This window comes from Rhinoderma darwinii, chromosome 9, assembly GCF_050947455.1.
Source record: "Rhinoderma darwinii isolate aRhiDar2 chromosome 9, aRhiDar2.hap1, whole genome shotgun sequence".
Taxonomy (NCBI): domain Eukaryota; kingdom Metazoa; phylum Chordata; class Amphibia; order Anura; family Rhinodermatidae; genus Rhinoderma; species Rhinoderma darwinii.
Window position 1 is genome coordinate 41,405,147 of NC_134695.1, and position 20,401 is coordinate 41,425,547.

Genomic DNA, 20,401 nt, shown 5'->3' on the forward strand with positions numbered 1-20,401 from the left:
TCCTTACAAGTCCAGTCGACGGATCTCTGCATCCCACAATGGGCACTACTATCCACGAGTGCTGTGATCCATTGGGTATTTTCTATAGGATTTTGCATTACCTAAATACTTTAAAGCTCGTGATATGTCCTAGAGACACATCTGAAATTTTAATTGGTGGAGGTCCAGGCGCTGAGACCCCCACCGTTTGCTGGAAGGAAGCTGCTTCGACTCCTGTTGGCTTCTCCCAGGATAGGTCATCAATATATGATCGGTGGGGGGTCCAACACCCTGTCCCCTGCACAGATCAGCAGACTCTGGGCGCAGGAAGCCATGCAGGGGTCGGTGCCGGTAGCAGAAGGCTCCGACCACTGTATAGTGGTCATGCTGGGTTTCTGCAGCTGGGATTTCCCACTAAGAACATTTATCACCTATCTGCAGAATGCGCATGCGCGACTGCCACTCAATCCGAAATCCTCCTGCGATCGTGGAATAAGGAGGAAGGGGGTTGGGATCGTTCTAGTGATTGGTGGGGGTCACAGTGTTTAGGCTCCAACGATTATACATTGATCACCTATCCTGTGGGAAAATCCCTTTAATAAGGCCCTTAGACTTATAGTCTATTAACACATAAGCAGCTTTATTCTTCTGACCGGTGGAGGTCTCAGAGCCTGGACCCCCACTGATGTAATCTTCTGACCGGTCTATCTGACATATGAGAAGTCTTTTTTTTAAGGCTTCTTTTGCATGGCAACAAGACGCAGGATGACGGTTTCCGAGGGGTTTAACAAACCGCCTATTGATTTGAGTTGTCGCATTGTACAGAACAGGACACAATGGGGTGCAATACACATTCATGAGGATGATGGCAAAAGGCTCACATTGACCGCCAGGGGATCACACACCCCAAAGAACTTACTCCCAGAACAATAAACTACAGCCCTTTATCTCATAATGACACTTTAATTATAACATACGACTCACTTTTGAAATGGTACCTGATGTCAAATCTTTTTTACTGGACTATTATGGAAAAATGGAATTAATGTAATCAAGAACTTTTTAAGGTACTTCCAATACGGTGCCAAGTGCCAATGTGAATGGCATGGGAACAGATGCACAGCCCGTCATCAAGAGAAGGAGAGGAAGAAGGAAGAACGTGGAGGGTGTTGATATTCTGCATATGAACAAGAATAAGCTACTTAATCATGTAAGTCCTAGAGGTCGGTTCTTGTTTTTCTGGGGGGGGGGCAGGTCTCACGGCCACTGGCTGTGCAGGGGTCTACAGCACGGCCCAATAATTTTAATGGAGCAGTCTTAACGTTCCCTGCACAGTGGGCAGCCGGGAGCACCGCTGTGCAGAAAATAAAAATGAAAAGACGACACAGTCCAGCACTATGACACCTTCAATCTCAGGATAGCTCTGGGTCCTGGTAGTTGGACCCCCAACGATCACAAAATGATGGCGTATCCTAGCTGTGTGATGGGAATGACCCTTTAAATATTGCCTTTATTCCAGGTTAACCAAGCAGTGACTCCCTCCCTGTCACAACCTGCATGCTGCCCACAGTTGCTCTCTGGTCCTCAACTTCAAGGAGCACTGGACGCTGACAGCCCGGTCCCTGTTATTAATTTGAAGGACGGCACGAGGCTTGCAGGAGATGATGCTCCAAAAAGGAAGGATCTAGAAAACTGGCTTAAGGCTCATCCTGGTTATGTGGAAGACCTGGGAGCATTCATCCCTGTAAGACACCTTATATATCATTTATTTTGTTTGTTATATTACAAGCACTAGCTGCATATTAGGTTAGAGCGAATGGTGGCATTGAATGAGTGTTGCAGAATTAGTTCATTATCTGTCTCTTATATAGAGAATGCAGCTCCATGATGGTAGGCCCAAGCAGAAGAGGCACCGATGCAGGAATCCCAACAAGCTGGATGTAAACAGTCTTACAGGCGAGGAGCGTGTCCAGCTTATCAACAAGAGGAATGCCAGGAAGGTAAGTGTCTCTTCTCTATGCTAGAAAATGAATATCACTCCAGGGTTGCCAACCTCAACTTCAGACATTTCTGGACAATTGAGCTAAAAATCACGGACAGGCCAAAATATTTACAGACACATTACAAAATCATTGCATGTGCACTGTGCAGGGTGCTAGGAGTGACTCACCAATCACAGCCTCGCTTGTAGCTTTCCCTCCCTAACTTAGGCGATGTTTTCTCTGATTAGTCGTTCACTTTCCCTTATTTTCACCGTCGATCCCAGACCACTATGACAACTTATTCCAGCTAAAAATCGTGTCTGCAGAATTTGACACACAGACATGTTGGTTTCTCGCTTTTCCAGCATCCTCCACACCTATACCCCATCCTCTAAACAAACATGTAATTCACAGTGCCCCAGATGGTAATAATGATCCCTAAGTGCTCGACACAATAAAAGTGCCTCATCAGTAACTGTGCCCCTTGTAGATAACGCCACAAAGCCCCCCTTTCTATATAGCTCCACACAGCCCCCCCTTCTAGATAGCACCGCACAGCCCCCCTCTTGTAAATAGCGCAAACAGAGCGGTAGTGGCAGCCAACCTCTACCACTCTCCACTCTGCCTTACGTGACTCACCGTTAGGAGGAGCCGAGGTAGTCATGCAGTGGAGGTTCACTTCTGACTGGGGCGGTGACTGCCCGGGAGTGGACCAGTCCAGTCACCTGACCTCATGTCAGGTGACTGGATTGGTCCACTCCCAGATCCGACCTCACTTTACAGCGGCCGGCCTGCATATTTTCAGAATCCGCAGAATTCAAGTGGAATCTGAAAATATGTCCGGCCGCAGCACTGCACATGTACATTTTGGCGCATGCGCAGTGCATCGTTCCGGGAGACTGCAGAAAAATCCTGGATGGTGCTTTTTTCTGCCGGACGCTACGGGCGGCAGAAAAAAACACCCATTTTTGTGGACTGTCCTTAAAATTACGGACGGTTGGCAACCCTGAATCACCTATGTGAAAAAAAGTATATGCCCCATTAAGATACTAACTGGTGGTCCTGTTGTTGTAGAGGAATGTCCGCTCACCCTTCTTTGCAGATCTACTTTTTTTTTGTGCATGAACGTCTGATTTCAGGGACTGTCTCAATATTGAAGGATGATCTAGGATGTTAGGAAACATTTGTAAAGTGCTTATGGCACATGATCGTTCCTGTGCATTTATCTGTCCTGTCACATGGTGCAATGTGTGGAACATGCATTACCTTCTTGTCTGTTTAGGTTGGTGGTGCATTTGCTCCTCCTCTGAAAGACTTGTGTCGCTTCCTGAAGGAAAATCCAGAGTATGGCGTGGCTCCTGAGTGGGGCGATGTTGTAAAGCAATCTGTGAGTACAAGTGTTTACATATACTGTATAAATTATGTCTTAAAAAGGGGTTATCTAGCCACTGCAAGTGACTGCATGATCGGTGGGGGTCTGATCGCGGAAAGCCCAACCAATTTCTATAATAAAGGGGTGGAGCACTTCAGCAAGTGACTGCATGATCGCTGAAGGTCTGATCGCTGAGACCCCAACCAATTACTATAATAAAGGGGTGGAGCACTGCAGCTCTTTCTCAATTTTTTCCTGTACAGCTCCAAGGCCATTCAGGCACTATACAGGTACGGCAACTCGGCTCCATTCACTTGCACAGCCACCATTACTTTCTATAGCCACCCATAGTGAACCTCAGGCAATATTCTGCGTACAGTATTCCTCTCCTTTCTTGTTACTGAACAACATATTGTGCAAAGAATCTTAATATATAAAAATCCACGAAGCCTAAAGCTGGCCATAGACATGGATGTCAGATCTACAATTGATTGGTCATTTTGGCTTCTTTTACTAACATTACAAACATACATGGTCATGTACAGGCAAAGATCGTCGGGGCAAATATTAAAGAGTAACTACACTTTCAATAATCTTTTGATATGTCATAGAGACATATCAAAAGTTTGGATGAGTGGGGGTCCGGGTGCTGAGTCTCCTACCATTGCAGAAACGAAGGTGCAGAAGCGCTCAGCTGAGTGTCCTGCACCTTCGGCTGTTATCGGCGCTACCTGTCAAGCTGAAGACCGTTCATAGATGTTCTATGTGAGCCATCCTCAGTCTGACAATGAGCGCTGATCATGGCCGAAGCAGCCAAGCGCACAGTTGAGCACGTTTGCACCTTTGTTTCAGCGATGGTGGGGGTCTCGGCACCCGGACCCCCACCAATCAAAACTTTTGATATGTCACTGACATATTAAAAGTTTGATAAAAGTGTAGTTACTATATAAACACCCCTGTGGGGTGTTTATGTTTGTAACATAAACTTGAGATTACAATTCCTGAAACCCAAAAAAAAAAATAAAAGTATTTAAATGAATTCGCCAGTCTGCTCTCCTCTTTGGCTTAGAGAGGGAATCCCTCCCTTTCACCCCATGTCATCAGCATGCCCTAATAGGGCATATAGACAGCAGTTATCCAATTGGAACACCCCTTTTGAACTTTATTGAGCCTTAGATTAAGTCATAGAATATTTAACATGTCTGATGACATCTACAATTTTTAGTTGGATGTGACTATTATAAGCTTTGCATATCTCACAAATAAAATAGATTGTCTTTTCTCTTATCACTTGCAGGGCTTTCTCCCGGATAGCATGTTTGATCGCATCTTAACGGGCCCTGTGGTGCGCGAGGAAGTGAGTAGGAGAGGAAGGAGGCCGAAAAGTGAGATCGCCAAGGCCACAGCTGCTGCTGCTTTATCTGCAGGCAACTCTGTGAATGTCAACCCACTGCTAGCAAATGGGCTGATCCAAAGTATGGATCTATCCAGCTATCAAGCCCTACAGCAGAACTTTCAGAGCCTTCAGTCTTTGCAGTTAACAGCAGGATTAATCGGTTTACCCGCTGGCCTGACTACAACTGGTGGCGATGCAAAGAACATAGCTGCCATGTTCCCTATGCTGCTGTCGGGTATGGCCGGACTACCCAATTTACTGGGTATGGGAAGCCTTCTGAATAAATCCTCAGAACCCTGTGCTGAAAGGAAGGAGAAGAACTGCACAAAGGATAGCAAAGAAGCTGAGAACAATAAAGAGAGGACGATATATCCTGCGGGTGATAAAGTAAAGCAGAACTCAAGCCCTCCTTCCACATCCATGGGAGCTGCGCTACAAGCGGGCTCCTTGTCCATTAACCCATTGTTGTTACCCAACATTCTCTACCCAGGGATGCTCCTCACTCCAAGCCTTAATCTTCACATCCCAGCTGTGCCCCAGTCTAATATTTTTGATGTACAAAATACTAATAATAAGAACACGAATCCTGTTCCAGCGTCAGATTTCGCAGCAGAACCACCACCACCGGCCCCCAGTCAGGAAAAAAAAGCTGGGAACGAGGTTGGCTCCCAAAATGAGAACAGCACAGACGAAGGTTCTGAGAAGGCCGACCCTTCATCAGGATCAAACAGCCCCTCATCTTCTTCATCTGAAGACTCGGACTCTTCAGAGGGAGACTAAACCTTACTGAACCTGCACTTAAATTATATTTAAAAAAAAAATATCTTTTGGATCCTCCTGCCTAAAATAATTTTAATTGTAAATATATGTGTTATAACTGCATCAGAGGATTTTCCGGACAGGTGGACGTTTCAGTATTTGTTCTGAAGATGCAAATGGCGTTTTAAGAAAACGTTTTGCATGTAATGCTCTCGCAGAGATGAACTTGTATGGAATATGAGAAAAGAGACATTGCGCTGTAAGGAAATTACAGCAAAAGGCATTAATTTTGTTTGAGGGAAGCCGGGAGGGGGAGGGTAATTTTATGGAAAAAATAGAAAAAAAAAAAAAGATGAATAAAAAGACGTGCTCTCTAAGAGCTGTATATAAATAATATATTTGCAGTGAAACACAGAATCCTCTAAGTATATTGTGGTTTTCATTTCTGCCTTTCGTTTTTTACGATTTATTCCTGCACATCATTTACAGAACTCAGCAATAATTTGGGGCAATTTCCGAATGTTATTTCAGCGGCCCTGTTTTTATTTCACCTTAAAGGGAAATGATCACAAATAGCATTTTATTTTATTTTTGTAAGTTATGACAGCATCATGTAGTGTACTGGTACATTAAATAAGCAACACGGATATTTATTTCAAGATTTCTCATCTGGAATATACTTTTTGACTCTGTAAGAGCCTCGTTTATGCCTCGCCCATGTGAAAGCACAAGTGATGATAATGTGTCCTCCCCTTCACAAAGTTCAGTGATCTCCATAATTGAGTTTTGACATGTGAAAACCACAGAGCCTGTGTCCTGGCATCTCAGCGCTATCATAAAAATAATGTATCTAAAATATTTTTATGATATTTTCCATTTTAATCTGCTACATGTACAAAAGGGATATTGGTTTACAAGATTATTTCTGAATCTGTTTTTTTTTTTTTTTACACCTCCGTTAAATTTATCAGCGCTACCAATTGTTGCTACCCGTTATGTCACTAACAAAATGCACTTCAATAAAAATAACCATAGTGCAGGTCAGACCCCATTCGCAAAAGAATTAACTCAATCTTACTATGAGTCAGATTAACTATCAGTATTTGAACAGCAAGTCCTCCATAAGGTTGGTATCTCGTGTATGTATGTATATATATATATCAGGTGCCAATGCATATGCTGCCTCCGTTACAACGCAATCCTTACTGTCCGTATTTTAGAAGATGTGATCTCAGGTACTGTGACATTCTGTTGTTCTGTTTTGTAGATGGCCATTTATATCATCCAAAGGGTAAAGGTAAAACAACTTTATTTACCATTATTTATTAAACTTGACACCCAAATAATTGAAGGAACTGTTTTTAGATATTTTTTTTTAGATTTATCTTTGCTTTTGTTTCAAACATCAAAATTTAAACGCAAAATCCCCTTAGTAGCAGTAATAGCGATCTTCCACTTGTAGGCTAAAAAGAAGCTGTCCCATTCCATATTGTACTGTCAAATCTTACGTTTGCCATACACATTAGATGTATGATGGTCTAACCCACCGATTTTGGCAGGACCGGCCGATCATCCAATGTGGATGGTGGCATCTTGACTATAACAACCACCCCCCCCCCCTCCCCATGCCCGATCCTTTTGTTTGCTAGTAGATCGGCTTTCTCACTTCTCCCCATTAAAAACACGTGCTTGCTCGGCGGAGGAGAGTGAAATATCTGGCTGTTCGGTCAGCCTAAGGGTAGGAACACACAGCGTATTTGGGGCGGATACAAGCTGCGTAGCGTATCCGATCTGAACACAGGGAATGCCGTCCGAAATCCCGCACTGACTGTGGTACGTTTTTTCGGGTGAAAATTCTGCTGCGTAAATTATCACACATACTTACCCCCTCCCTCCTCTGACGTCCGCTACGGCCTCCCCGGATGATGTTGCAGGCCATGTGACACATGCGGTCACATGGCCTGCAATGTCATCCAGGGAGGCTGGACTGGAGAAGAAGCAGGGAACTCTGGGAAAGTATACCTTTATTTTATTTTTTCTTACTTGCGATTTTTTCGGTGGAATCGCTGTGATTCTGCCGCAATTATCGCAGCACACACCACTTTGTTGCCGGTTTTAAGCCCCCCATTGAATTCAATGGGAAAACCCACATCAGAAAAGCTGCGATTCCGCAGCATTAATTGACATGCTGGGGTTGGAGAAACCGCACCGCAGGTCAATTTATGTGCGCTTTTTTTCGGCTGCATTTTTCCACAGTGTAGGGACGAGATTTGTTGAAATCTGACCCACACTGCTGCTACTGTAATACACTGCGGATTTTCTGCAATGATTCCGATGCGGAAAATCTGCAGTGTTTACGCCGTGTCTGTTCGTACCCTTAGTGTGGAAATGGCCAGCCCTAGCCTGGAAATGTTTTTGATGCCCGTAGGACAGCACGCTTGCTTGCGTCAGATTCCTATTATGCCCTTACATTTTAGTATAGCAAAACATATCATTTGTATGGTCCCTTTCTTATTGATGTGCAGTTCTCCATTGGAAGTCTGATAACTTGTAATAGAGGTCCGATTTCTGTAACCTTTTTAAGTCTCCTTTTTATATCCATATCATATATTTGTAAACATTATGACACGCAACATTTGGACCCCTTAATGCAGATTGTGACAACCATGTAAAACAGTCAGTGTTTTTGTAATAACTTAGTAGGAACGGATCACTTTTTCTAAAGCTGGCCATATTTGGGACAACTTGCCCCGATCCACCCAGCGTTCGTATATTTTTCATTTAAGAAGCATACATTGTAAGACATCTGTAAAAATCTGAATGATTTTCTTAGTCCTATATCTGTTCCGACCAGTGGAACCAATTTTTTGCAATTACAGGTAATAGTTGTTAGCGATTCATCTTTGCCAGTCATATCATTAACAATTATTATATGGCCACGTTAAATTGTATCCAGTCCTTAGGGTTCTCCAAGTGGGTCTGCAAGTTTTGCAAATCTAAAATCTAAACATTGTTGCATGTTTCATCAATTTTGGTTCTATGACATTGTGCAAATGTTTCCTGGTGTAAGCAGATTTTAATTCAACATCGTTTGGCTACAGTGAGGTTTCCTGAACCAGTACCTCATAGGGGTGCGTTGCTATATTCTGTATGGAGGTAAGGATGTTTTATTATTATAATGGTATGACCGGGTATGTTCCGCAGCATGGGTATCCATACGCATAGTATGGCAGCATAGAGAGTCCCTAATGTTTTGTGTTACGGACCTGTAAGCAATCGGTATGCCGCTCGGGGGCGTAGCTATAGGGGGTGCAGAGGTAGCAGTTGCACCCGGGCCGTGGATGCGGAGGGCCTCCAAAAGCCCCTCAGCCGCATAAGAAGAGACTAGTTTTATAAATGTTATATAGTAGGTATATAAATGACATATGGTAGGTGGGGGCCCCGTTATAGATTTTGCATTGGGGCCCAGGAGCCTCTGATGCCGCTTTTAAGGTGCCTCTGAGAGGCTCCATAGTTTCCCCTAGCAGCAGAAGCAGTGCTTATGGGAGAGAATACCTCCACATTATAACATGTGCTGGAACATGACGCAAATAATTTTTTTTTTCCAGATTTGAGATTAATTTATCAGAACAAAAAATAAAAAAAAATAAGCGAGAAACTGGAGAATACAACAGAATTCTGGCTTTATGTGCCAAAAAAAACTTGTGCACATGCCTTATCCCAGATCTACTGCGTATTTTGGACACATTTTGTGCCTCACTAGATCATTTTGACGTGTGTAGAATGGGCGTGGCTTAGCTAAAAGGGTGTGGCCTAAAATGTGCTAACATTTTTGCACAAAATTATACAGCATGCACCACTGTGATAAATTTAGTGCATGTTCTGGCTGCCTGTTCTAGGTTTATGCTGTCTAAGTCTGACAGTAATAATACATTTGCCCCAATGTGTACCATCGTATAAAATCAGACACACAAATGTAGGGTAGGGGCCCATAGCCAGACATGGGTTCCCCTTTTATGGATCCTTGATACAGCTGGGTGCATGTCCCCTAAGAAACAGATGAAATGGTCTCGTTTCTTAAAGGGATTGTCCACTTTCTGTTTACCTCATGTCTCCTCCTTCAATCCATTTAGTGTTCATGCTAAGGAAAAGTATCCAAAACTTCACAATGTAATTAATCCCATGAGATAATGCAATCCAATACTTGGTAACTTTTTGGGTTGTTTTTTTTTTTATCAGTCTATCAATCTTGTTATTACCATTGACTCCTGTGTTCGATCGTACACAGTCGTGTCAACTGGACTGATTCAAAAAGGGTTTTCTTTAGAGAAAAAAAGAGACACCAATTTTCCTGTTTCTGTTGCAGTTTAAAATAACCTCTGATGAGTAGGACGGCCATTCATCTCAATAGCTACTTCCTTGTGTTTCTAGTCCACACTTTGTGTGTGTGTGTGTGTGTGTGTGTGTGTGTGTGTGTGTGTGTGTGTATATATATATATATATATATATATATATACGTGCACCCACATATATACTAGTACCATCTGAAAACTGCATTGATGTCCCCTATAGTTGTCAATTTCATCATTTGTTACTGATCATTGTTTCGTGTACTGCATTCAAGGGGTGCATACGACTTAAATTTGTGGCCATATAATAGTGAGTTCGGCTTGTGCATGGACGGAGCGGACTACAAGATCTCTGGCAGCTGTGTAAATCCCTGTGACGTTCATGATCCTTTATAGAGTGCCAACATTTCCTGCAGTTCTGTACTGAACTACCATATTCGCTCACTTGGTCCCTGTCCCTAGTGCTGCTTATAACTCCATTTAATCGTCAGGCACTTACTGACGCAGGGACCACTCACCAGTATTTTTATAGGAAGAATCCTACATGGACAAAGTTAAGGACAAACGAGAGTCGAGGATTAACCCCCATGATCTGACAATGCCAACCACTATACCACCAACCTACATCATTCAGTATTACATATCATATAGCACTACCATCTGTTTGAATGTGGAAGAAACATCCTTATTACATTTTTGAAAGTATTGCTATGCTGTACTCGGAGGCGACTGTAATGGCTGCTTCCACCGGGTGACTACATCTGAATGTATGGCTAGAACACCATACACAGGCATGTCTGCCATGCAATAAGGGGTACAAATTTGGGGAGGATTGTTAGAGTACAGGGCATCGCAAACATTTCTACATTACTTGGTCCTTGAGGGGCTGATCTTGATCATCAAACCACTAATTTGCTTTTAGTTATTTTTTCTGAAGCAGTTTTAGGTAATGTTGCTAAACCTGCTTCTAGGAGAAGCTGCGATCGGTTTTTCATGCAGTTTTCCCGCTGGCATAAATTTGGGCATGTAAGTAAATTCATTAACTTTGCACATTACATTGACATTGGTCAACATGCCTACTGGTCGTCAGTGGGTACTGCAAGTGTTTTGGAGGCAAGATTTTTTACCGCCTTACATACAGCTGTTATAGGATTTGTTCGAGGCCTACGGATCGCTCTAGCCTTAACCAGTCTTTTATGTTTTAGAAATTGTCTGCATTGAAGCCTCACCCACAGCTATGAAATGGGAAAACCTATAGAACTTGTAATATGGTGACACTACAGAGGGGTTTATAGGGAAGCACATGACGATCTGGTTATATCGCGAGATAGGCAATGCACTGAAATCCCACAAGCAGTATAACAAGTCTTGGATATTTTTACAATGTGTGTCGGTAGATCGTATGAGAATGTTCGCTGTTTTCTGACTCGTATTTGTAGCCCATGTTTCCGGCTTTCCGATCCGCGTGTCTATTATGATTCCAGATACCTGCAATATGCCGGTTGTGTTCTGTGTGGTCTGAATCGGCTTGTAGTTGAACATGCGTCTTCAAAGAAAAGTCCTTTGTAATTTATTGAATTACTTTCTATGATGTTCTATAGAGCAAATGGAAGTTTAATTATTTTTTATTAAACATATTCTTTGACTAGCGGTGATGTAACTTTCTGTCATTTCATTAGAAAAGTTATAAGGACAAAAGTATTCGCACTGATTCATCCAAGATCTGCACGCAACACACTCAACATGTTCCCAGTTTAGACTCTGTTCACACTAGCGTCATGTCTTCTGCTTGCATATAATGGATCCATGGCTGCTATGACACATCCATTTTTTGATAGAAGCCATTGACATCCGCTACAGTATTTTTGACATTAATAGCACAGTCTGTACTAAAAACCCTGTAGTGTGCACAGAGCCAGAAGAAGGTGATCGACCACTGGGAGGACAACAAGCAAGGACATAACAGATCTGCAAATTTATCAGGTCTCTCCTTCGTGTAGGAACACCCAGCATATTCAGGGCGGATACGCTGTATCAAGCTGCACAGCGTATCCGCCCTGAACACCGCAAAAAATATCCGAAAAACGGAACCAAATTGTGGTGCGTTTTATCGGGTGGAATTTCCGCTGCGGAAAGCAGCGCTGGAAAAACAAAAACCTCATATTTACCCCCTCCTTCTTCTGTGCGTAGTCCGGCCTCCTGGGATGATGTTGCAGGCCATGTGACTGCTGCAGCCTGTGATTGGCTGCAGCGGTCACATGGGATGAAAGTCATCCCAGGAGGCCGGACTGGAGAAAAAGCGGGGCACTGGGTAAGTATAACTTTTTTTTTTTAAATTAAAATCTTACTTGCGATTTCTGCGGTGGAATCACTGCGATCCTGCCGCAAATATCGCAACACACACCAGGGTTGAATTTAATGGGGAAAACCCGCAACACAAGAGCAGCGATTTTGCTTGACATGCGGCTGAAAAAAAACACTGCAGGTAAATTCAGGTGCTGTTTTTTTCCACTGTGGGGATGAGATTTGTTGAAATCTCACCCACACTGCTGCTACTGTAATACGCTGCAGATTCTCTGCAATGAAAGCCGTTGCGGAAAAGCCGCAGTGTTTACGCCTAGTGTGTTCCTACCCTTAAAGTGGACCTGCCAGCTCTCCTGATGTGTCTGTTTTAGTAAATACTTGTATTCCCCATAAAAATAATAATTCTGGAGAATCTTTTCTTAGAATGCTGCTATATTGTGCTGTTAGATTGACAACTAGGCGTTACCATTTTCCTTATCAATAGCTTGTGATCCTACACAGTCTATTGTTAGCACTTATTGGAGTGTCAGTGTTTAGGGACATGCCCCCCATTAAGTACATATATGGTAGTATTCTATTTTTTTATTTATTCATACATTTCCAGGAGGGATAACAGAGGAACCACACATGGAGTTTTAATAAAAGATGCTCCAACATTATTTCATGGGGAATACAACTATTTACTAGAACAGACACATCAGGTCCTCCTAAACTGTATTTTTTTTTCTGCGTAGTATTGTGCTGACGCAGCAGCTCTAGTTCCAGAGGATAATTTCCCTGTTGGGCCATGTTCACACATTCAGGATTGTGTCAGGTTTAAGATGCGGATTTCACGAATAAATCCTGACATAATCTGCTCACATCCCACCAAAAATGCATGTAAATTGGATATTTTATACCCCGCTCACAAAATAGCCAAGCAGAATAATAAACCCATTGAGGATTTTAAAATCTGCAGCATATTTAATATTGACATGGATGACACGCTGTAAAGTCACAGAATAGCTCCATTAAATTACAATAAAATAATAATCTGACCAATCAGTGGCAAATCTGCTCTGCCGTAATATTCAATTCTATCTGCGTCCTGAGGACGCAGATGCAGTTGCCGGGACTCGTCTTGGACAGTAATTTGTCGAGACTGTAAATTCGGGACTGTTGGCAACTATGCCCGTGCTGGCACCCACTTCCTTCCCTCCCAGTTGCGCCTGGGGCACGCTACCCACCTGCCACCGTAGCTACGCCCCTGCCATACAGGGTGCCATGAAATAGTGCTGTGTACAGCCATATACCCATACAGGGTGCCATAGACCTGGGCTGTGTACTGCCATATACCCATACAGGGTGCCATAGACCTGGGCTGTGTACTGCCATATACCTATACAGGGTGCCATAGACCTGGGCTGTGTACTTCCATATACCCATACAGGGTGCCATAGACCTGGGCTGTGTACTGCTATATACCCATACATGGTGCCATAGACCTGGGCTGTGTACTGCCATATACCCATACAGGGTGCCATAGACCTGGGCTGTGTACTGCCATATACCCATACAGGGTGCCATGAACTAGTGCTGTGTACAGCCATATACCCTTACAGGGTGCCATAGACCTGGGCTGTGTACTGCTATATACCCATACAGGGTGCCATAGACCTGGGCTGTGTACTGCCATATACCCATACAGGGTGCCATAGACCTGGGCTGTGTACTGCTATATACCCATACAGGGTGCCATAGACCTGGGCTGTGTACTGCCATATACCCATACAGGGTGCCATAGACCTGGGCTGTGTACTGCCATATACCCATACAGGGTGCCATAGACCTGGGCTGTGTACTGCCATATACCCATACAGGGTGCCATAGACCTGGGCTGTGTACTGCCATATACCCATACAGGGTGCCATGAACTAGTGCTGTGTACAGCCATATACCCTTACAGGGTGCCATAGACCTGGGCTGTGTACTGCTATATACCCATACAGGGTGCCATAGACCTGGGCTGTGTACTGCCATATACCAATACAGGGTGCCATAGACCTGGGCTGTGTACTGCTATATACCCATACAGGGTGCCATGAACTAGTGCTGTGTACAGCCATATACCCTTACAGGGTGCCATAGACCTGGGCTGTGTACTGCTATATACCCATACAGGGTGCCATAGACCTGGGCTGTGTACTGCCATATACCCATACAGGGTGCCATAGACCTGGGCTGTGTACTGCTATATACCCATACAGGGTGCCATGAACTAGTGCTGTGTACAGCCATATACCCTTACAGGGTGCCATAGACCTGGGCTGTGTACTGCCATATACCTATACAGGGTGCCATAGACCTGGGCTGTGTACTGCTATATACCCATACAGGGTGCCATAGACCTGGGCTGTGTACTGCCATATACCCATACAGGGTGCCATAGACCTGGGCTGTGTACTGCCATATACCCATACAGGGTGCCATAGACCTGGGCTGTGTACTGCCATATACCCATACAGGGTGCCATGAACTAGTGCTGTGTACAGCCATATACCCTTACAGGGTGCCATAGACCTGGGCTGTGTACTGCTATATACCCATACAGGGTGCCATAGACCTGGGCTGTGTACTGCCATATACCCATACAGGGTGCCATAGACCTGGGCTGTGTACTGCCATATACCTATACAGGGTGCCATAGACCTGGGCTGTGTACTTCCATATACCCATACAGGGTGCCATAGACCTGGGCTGTGTACTTCCATATACCCATACAGGGTGCCATAGACCTGGGCTGTGTACTGCTATATACCCATACAGGGTGCCATAGACCTGGGCTGTGTACTGCCATATACCCATACAGGGTGCCATAGACCTGGGCTGTGTACTGCCATATACCTATACAGGGTGCCATAGACCTGGGCTGTGTACTTCCATATACCCATACAGGGTGCCATAGACCTGGGCTGTGTACTGCTATATACCCATACAGGGTGCCATAGACCTGGGCTGTGTACTGCTATATACCCATACAGGGTGCCATAGACCTGGGCTGTGTACTGCCATATACCCATACAGGGTGCCATAGACCTGGGCTGTGTACTGCCATATACCCATACAGGGTGCCATAGACCTGGGCTGTGTACTGCCATATACCCATACAGGGTGCCATAGACCTGGGCTGTGTACTGCCATATACCCATACAGGGTGCCATAGACCTGGGCTGTGTACTGCCATATACCCATACAGGGTGCCATAGACCTGGGCTGTGTACTGCCATATACCTATACAGGGTGCCATAGACCTGGGCTGTGTACTGCTATATACCCATACAGGGTGCCATAGACCTGGGCTGTGTACTGCCATATACCCATACAGGGTGCCATAGACCTGGGCTGTGTACTTCTATATACCCATACAGGGTGCCATAGACCTGGGCTGTGTACCTGGTGTCCCTCTCCAGTATTTGTATGGCAGACGTATCATCAGTGGCAGTGAGGCTTTATAAACAGGCGAACGCTACAGAACTTGCGTCATTATGTTACTAAATCTGCCCCGTTGAGCGCTATGTAGAAAGTAGGAGAGGTAATAAATAAATAAAAGCCGGTCTGCGTTCCCACTGATAGACGGGGCTACAAAGTAACGAGCAAAGGACGTGTTACGTCTCGGTCATGAAGGGGTTAGTATTTCTGACTGGATCTGTAGTAAACATGTGACCATAACAAGACAACAGTCAACACCCAGCCTAGAAGTAGGCGCCTGAGCAGCACGGGCCAATAGGAAAATTATGTGTCATGTGCTTAACCAATCAGATAGCTAGACTTGTATTAGAGATCCCGCCCTTATCTCGTCTTCCTCAAGGAGGGCGGGAATACGCTCTTTGCGTAGCGTTGTGTGGATGGATTGGTTTCCCGTGACAACCTTGACGTAATTCCTGCTGTGAATGGCTGCAAGCTCCTGTCAGTCACAGGCCATTTAAATGGCTACGCAGTGTCAGCACCGAAGCTGTGTGTCTTACAAATTGCACCGGAGGAACAGGGGTAAAGCCTGAATATGATTAAGGAGGAAGAAGAAGATGGAAATACTCACCAGGCTGAGGAGCAGCAGCAGCAGCAGCTCCGTCGCCGGTATGAGGAGCTCTGCAGCGCTCTTAATATGGACGAGAGGGCCCGTGCGGAGGCCTGGGATAGTTACGCAAGAATTAGCCAGAACTACACTCTGGAGGTGAGGGGGTTAATTAGACGTGCTGTAAAATTGCTATTTATCAAAGACGGGGAGAAGCGCTGTGAATGCTGGAAGTGATTCCCTTCACTGGAAACAAGTGCGCAGTGGTACCTAAGGGGTTAAACTTACTGGTACTGTCGCCTTTTCCCCACCTGTAGTGTAAGGTGTAGCGCCTGGTGTACGGTGTAGCGCCTGGTGTACGGTGTAGTGTACGTTGTAGCGCCTGGTGTAGCGTCTGGTGTACGTTGTAGCGCCTGGTGTAGCGTCTGGTGTACGGTGTAGTGTACGTTGTAGCGCCTGGTGTAGCGTCTGGTGTACGGTGCAGCGCCTGGTGTACGGTGTAGTGTACGTTGTAGCGCCTGGTGTAGCGTCTGGTGTACGTTGTAGCGCCTGGTGTAGCGTCTGGTGTACGGTGTAGTGTACGTTGTAGCGCCTGGTGTAGCGTCTGGTGTAGCGCCTGGTGTACGGTGTAGCACCTGGTGTAGCGTCTGGTGTAGCGCCTGGTTTACGGTGTTACGTCTGGTGTACGGTGTAGTGTACGGTGTAGCGCCTGGTGCATGTTTTAGCGCCTGGTGTACGGTGTAGTGTACGGTGTAGCGCCTGGTGCACGTTTTAGCGCCTGGTGTACGGTGTAGCGCTTGGTGCACGTTTTAGCGCCTGGTGTACGGTGTAGCGCCTGGTGCACGTTTTAGCGCCTGGTGTAAGGTGTAGAAACTTTGTAAATAGTCTTCGTTACAAATCTACCGTTTTGTGTAAACATCTCCTATGCAGACCTATGTGTCGTCATGGTTACGCACTACAAGCCCTGTGTGTGGTCAGATTCTTCAGTCATGTGTTACTCATACAGTATCTGCGACAGAAGGACGACTTTCATAGTTGCCACCTCTATAGCGATGCCACTGTGCGGCGAGGGCTATACGGCAACTTTGGTTACTGTGTGCCCCTGCGTGCATCGCACATCAATGTGGCCGCGTTGCACCCATGACATGACAGTCACAAGAAATCCAGCAGAAATCCGACCACGTTGACTTTCATTACGTGCGATGCACAAAGGGGCACACAGCAAACTTTGGCCACACGATCTGCGTCGCGGCCAAAGTGGCTGTGTCGTCCTATCCTCCGGCTACATGCACGCGCTGTGGAATTGGATGTGGAAAATATACATTGAAAATCGCAGATAAACGCAGGTAAAGTCGGCACTTAATATTGCGTTTTTCGGTGCGGATCTTACAATTTGATGCAGAAACAAGTGCAGATTTAATGCTGCAGATTTTAGTGCGTTTTTTTAAAATAAACTTTTCAGGTTCGATTGTGAGACAGAAACGGCAGATAAATAGACAAGCTGCGGATTTAAAAAAATGCACAAGGCAGGTCAATTTACGTGTAATATCGCATGTATGAGGGGATTTGTGGCTCTTACATACAGTGGAAGAGGGGAGTCCTTAGACATTTATGGCATATCCCTGCTTTTTGCCTTGCCAGGCAGAACAGTCAGAGGGCCCCCGTTTTCCTGAAAGGTAGAGGTTCTGAGTAAATGCCATAAATGTCTAAGGTGGGAAAACCCTTTAACCACTTTTTATCCACCTAGTCCCATTCACATCTATCATGTAACCTCCGTCCGCTGCTAATGTCCAGTCCTAAAATGAGACTACTGCTCCGTACGACTCCTCTTTACCTCGGACATGCTGGTGGGCATGGACCGGGGTCCCCCATTCTAATGATCGGTGGGGGGTCCAAGAGTTCAGAAAGGCACAGAACCGCCTTTAAATATTAGACCTACAAGACGAGAGAGATTTGTGACCATAATCACATTCTGGTGCAGTGCAAACAATCCTCGGTGATGCTGTTACCATGGGGCTGTTTGTTATGCGGTCGCCTCCGGCTTCTAATGAAGCCTCGTATACAGGACCTGATGCTGGAGGGGTTTGTTTAGGCTTGGCTTGGGAGAAGCTTGATACTGTCTCCTTGGAGAGATGCTCAGGCCAGTTCTCATTACAAGGACTTTCTGTACAACTTGCCCTGGGGATTACAGGGATCGTTTATTGATCGCTTTATCAATTGTAGGCAGCAAAACACAATAATGCCTCGCGCACACAACCGGAAGGGGTTTTTACTATCCGCAAATACGGATCTGACCGATACGGATACACATCCGCAACAGTCTACCGTTGCGGAAGCGCCCATAGACTTGTTACAATTGCGGACATGAATAGGACGTGTCCGTGGCCAATAGATATTAATGGGTCCGCAATTTCATCTGTAATTACGGATGAAAATTACGGTCGTGTGAATGGGGCCCAACCAGGTATCTGGTATTTGTCTACAGGTGACGTTCAGCTGAAATAGTACGCTGTTTGTATTTTTTTTTGTTTTTTAATCTTTTTTCATTTTATTTAAATTTTTCCATATATAAGGGTAGAAAGACGTACATCAAAGATTGAATAGAAAAATAGTACGAAACCATTTACCGTGTACATTCATCTAAGTATCATGTACTAATATAACAGAAGAATAAATGTATAAGGTCAATTGTAAATGCCATAGACCAGCTGTTTAGGAGTACACAAGGGGTATGTTCACACGGCTTATTTCCGGCCGTTTTTCGGGCCGCAAACTGCCAAAAACTCGGCAGCAGAACGCCTCCAAACATCTGCCCATTGATTTCAATGGGAAAAACAGCGTTATTTTCAGACGGGCCGGTTTTTTATGTGGCCGTTTTGGAAAACGGCCGCGTTAAAAAATGCCTGCGAAAAAGAAGTGAATGTCACTTCTTGAGCCGTTTTTCGCTGACTCTATAGAAAAACAGCTCCAAAAACGGGCGTAAAAAACACCACGGAAAACGGGTGTTTGATTAAAAAACTTCTGAAACTCTGGAGCTGTTTTCCTTTGAAAACAGTTCCGTATTTTCAGACATTTTTTGTTAAGCGTGTGAACATATCCGAAGGCTTAGTTCACATCCACGTTGGGACTCCGTTCATGGGTTCCGTCAGACCTTTCTGTCAGGGGAACCCATAAACGGAATCCAAACGGAAACCGTAGGTTGCTGTTTGCATCACCATTGATTTCAACAGTGACGGATCCGGTCCAAATGGTTTCTGTTTGTCACCATTGTTTAAGGGTTCCGTCGTTTTGACGAAATAAATACCGTAGTCGACTGCGCTATTCATTCCGTCAAAGCGACGGAACCCTTAAACAACGGTGACAAACGGAAACCATTTGCACCGGATCCGTCACATTTTAAATCAATTGTGATTCAAACGGAAACCTATGTTTTCCGTTTTAGTTTGGGTTCCATTCGTGGGTTCCCCTGATGGAAAGCTGAGACGGAACCCACGAACGGAGTCCCAACGCAGATGTGAATGAAGCCTTACAAAACCAATAGAGTGACGCCTGCTGTCATACACGCAATAGTGTAACAATACTTCACATTAGCATTACATATATGTATTATGTTATTTTATATGACAATGTTTGCAAGGTGCAACCATTTTGGAAATTTGTAGAGAAAGGATGGGAGGTTGCCTAGTCGTCCTGCAATAAGATGTCCCATAGCACGATTATAGCACATTGTTGCCAGAGTCTTCGGTAACTGATGACCTAGCCACTACATATGTGACAGTGGTCCCCAACCAGGGGCTCGTGACCTCCAGTTGTGTGGCTCGCCATAGTGACCAAATTTCTGCAGCATTTCCGTTCAACTAGCGGACATTCTGCTGTGGAAAAAACGCTCCATTTCCTGCGTTTTTTACTGCAGAAAATGATGCATATTTTGCTGCGTTATTCTCTTTGCTGGGAGATAGTGAAATCTCCTCCGAAAAACGCAGCAATTCAGTCCACTTTCCGCAGCAGGAACCGACATGCTGCGGTACGAAAAATACACACCACAGGTGAATTTCTGGCCTAAAATTTTACTCGGCGTGTGGACGAGATTTGTTAAATCTCACCCACTTTGCTGCTACTGTATTATGCTGTGCATGTTCCGTCCGCAATTCCGGACAGAAAATATTCTGTTACGTGTGGATAAGCCCTTAAGGTGAAATAAATTCTGGT

At 44.9% G+C, this 20,401-nt stretch overlaps 2 protein-coding genes across 6 annotated transcripts in view; both read left to right on the forward strand.

Annotated features, from left to right (window-relative positions):
• Positions 1-6,839, forward strand: part of CHD9 (chromodomain helicase DNA binding protein 9) — a 174,241-nt gene extending 167,402 nt beyond the window's left edge. For all 4 annotated transcript variants that reach the window (XM_075837529.1, XM_075837530.1, XM_075837531.1 and 1 more), the window contains 5 exons: positions 1,047-1,189; positions 1,499-1,723; positions 1,851-1,979; positions 3,244-3,348; positions 4,631-6,839. In XM_075837529.1, coding sequence (XP_075693644.1) covers positions 1,047-1,189; positions 1,499-1,723; positions 1,851-1,979; positions 3,244-3,348; positions 4,631-5,509 — 1,481 coding nt within the window. In that variant the 3' untranslated portion in view covers positions 5,510-6,839. The remainder of the gene's footprint in view (positions 1-1,046; positions 1,190-1,498; positions 1,724-1,850; positions 1,980-3,243; positions 3,349-4,630) is intronic.
• A 9,190-nt stretch (positions 6,840-16,029) lies between these two features.
• The window catches only part of RBL2 (RB transcriptional corepressor like 2), a 65,948-nt gene continuing 61,576 nt past the window's right edge, over positions 16,030-20,401 (forward strand). For both annotated transcript variants that reach the window (XM_075837533.1, XM_075837534.1), the window contains exon 1: positions 16,030-16,351. In XM_075837533.1, the coding sequence (XP_075693648.1) occupies positions 16,181-16,351 (171 nt within the window). In that variant the 5' untranslated portion in view covers positions 16,030-16,180. The remainder of the gene's footprint in view (positions 16,352-20,401) is intronic.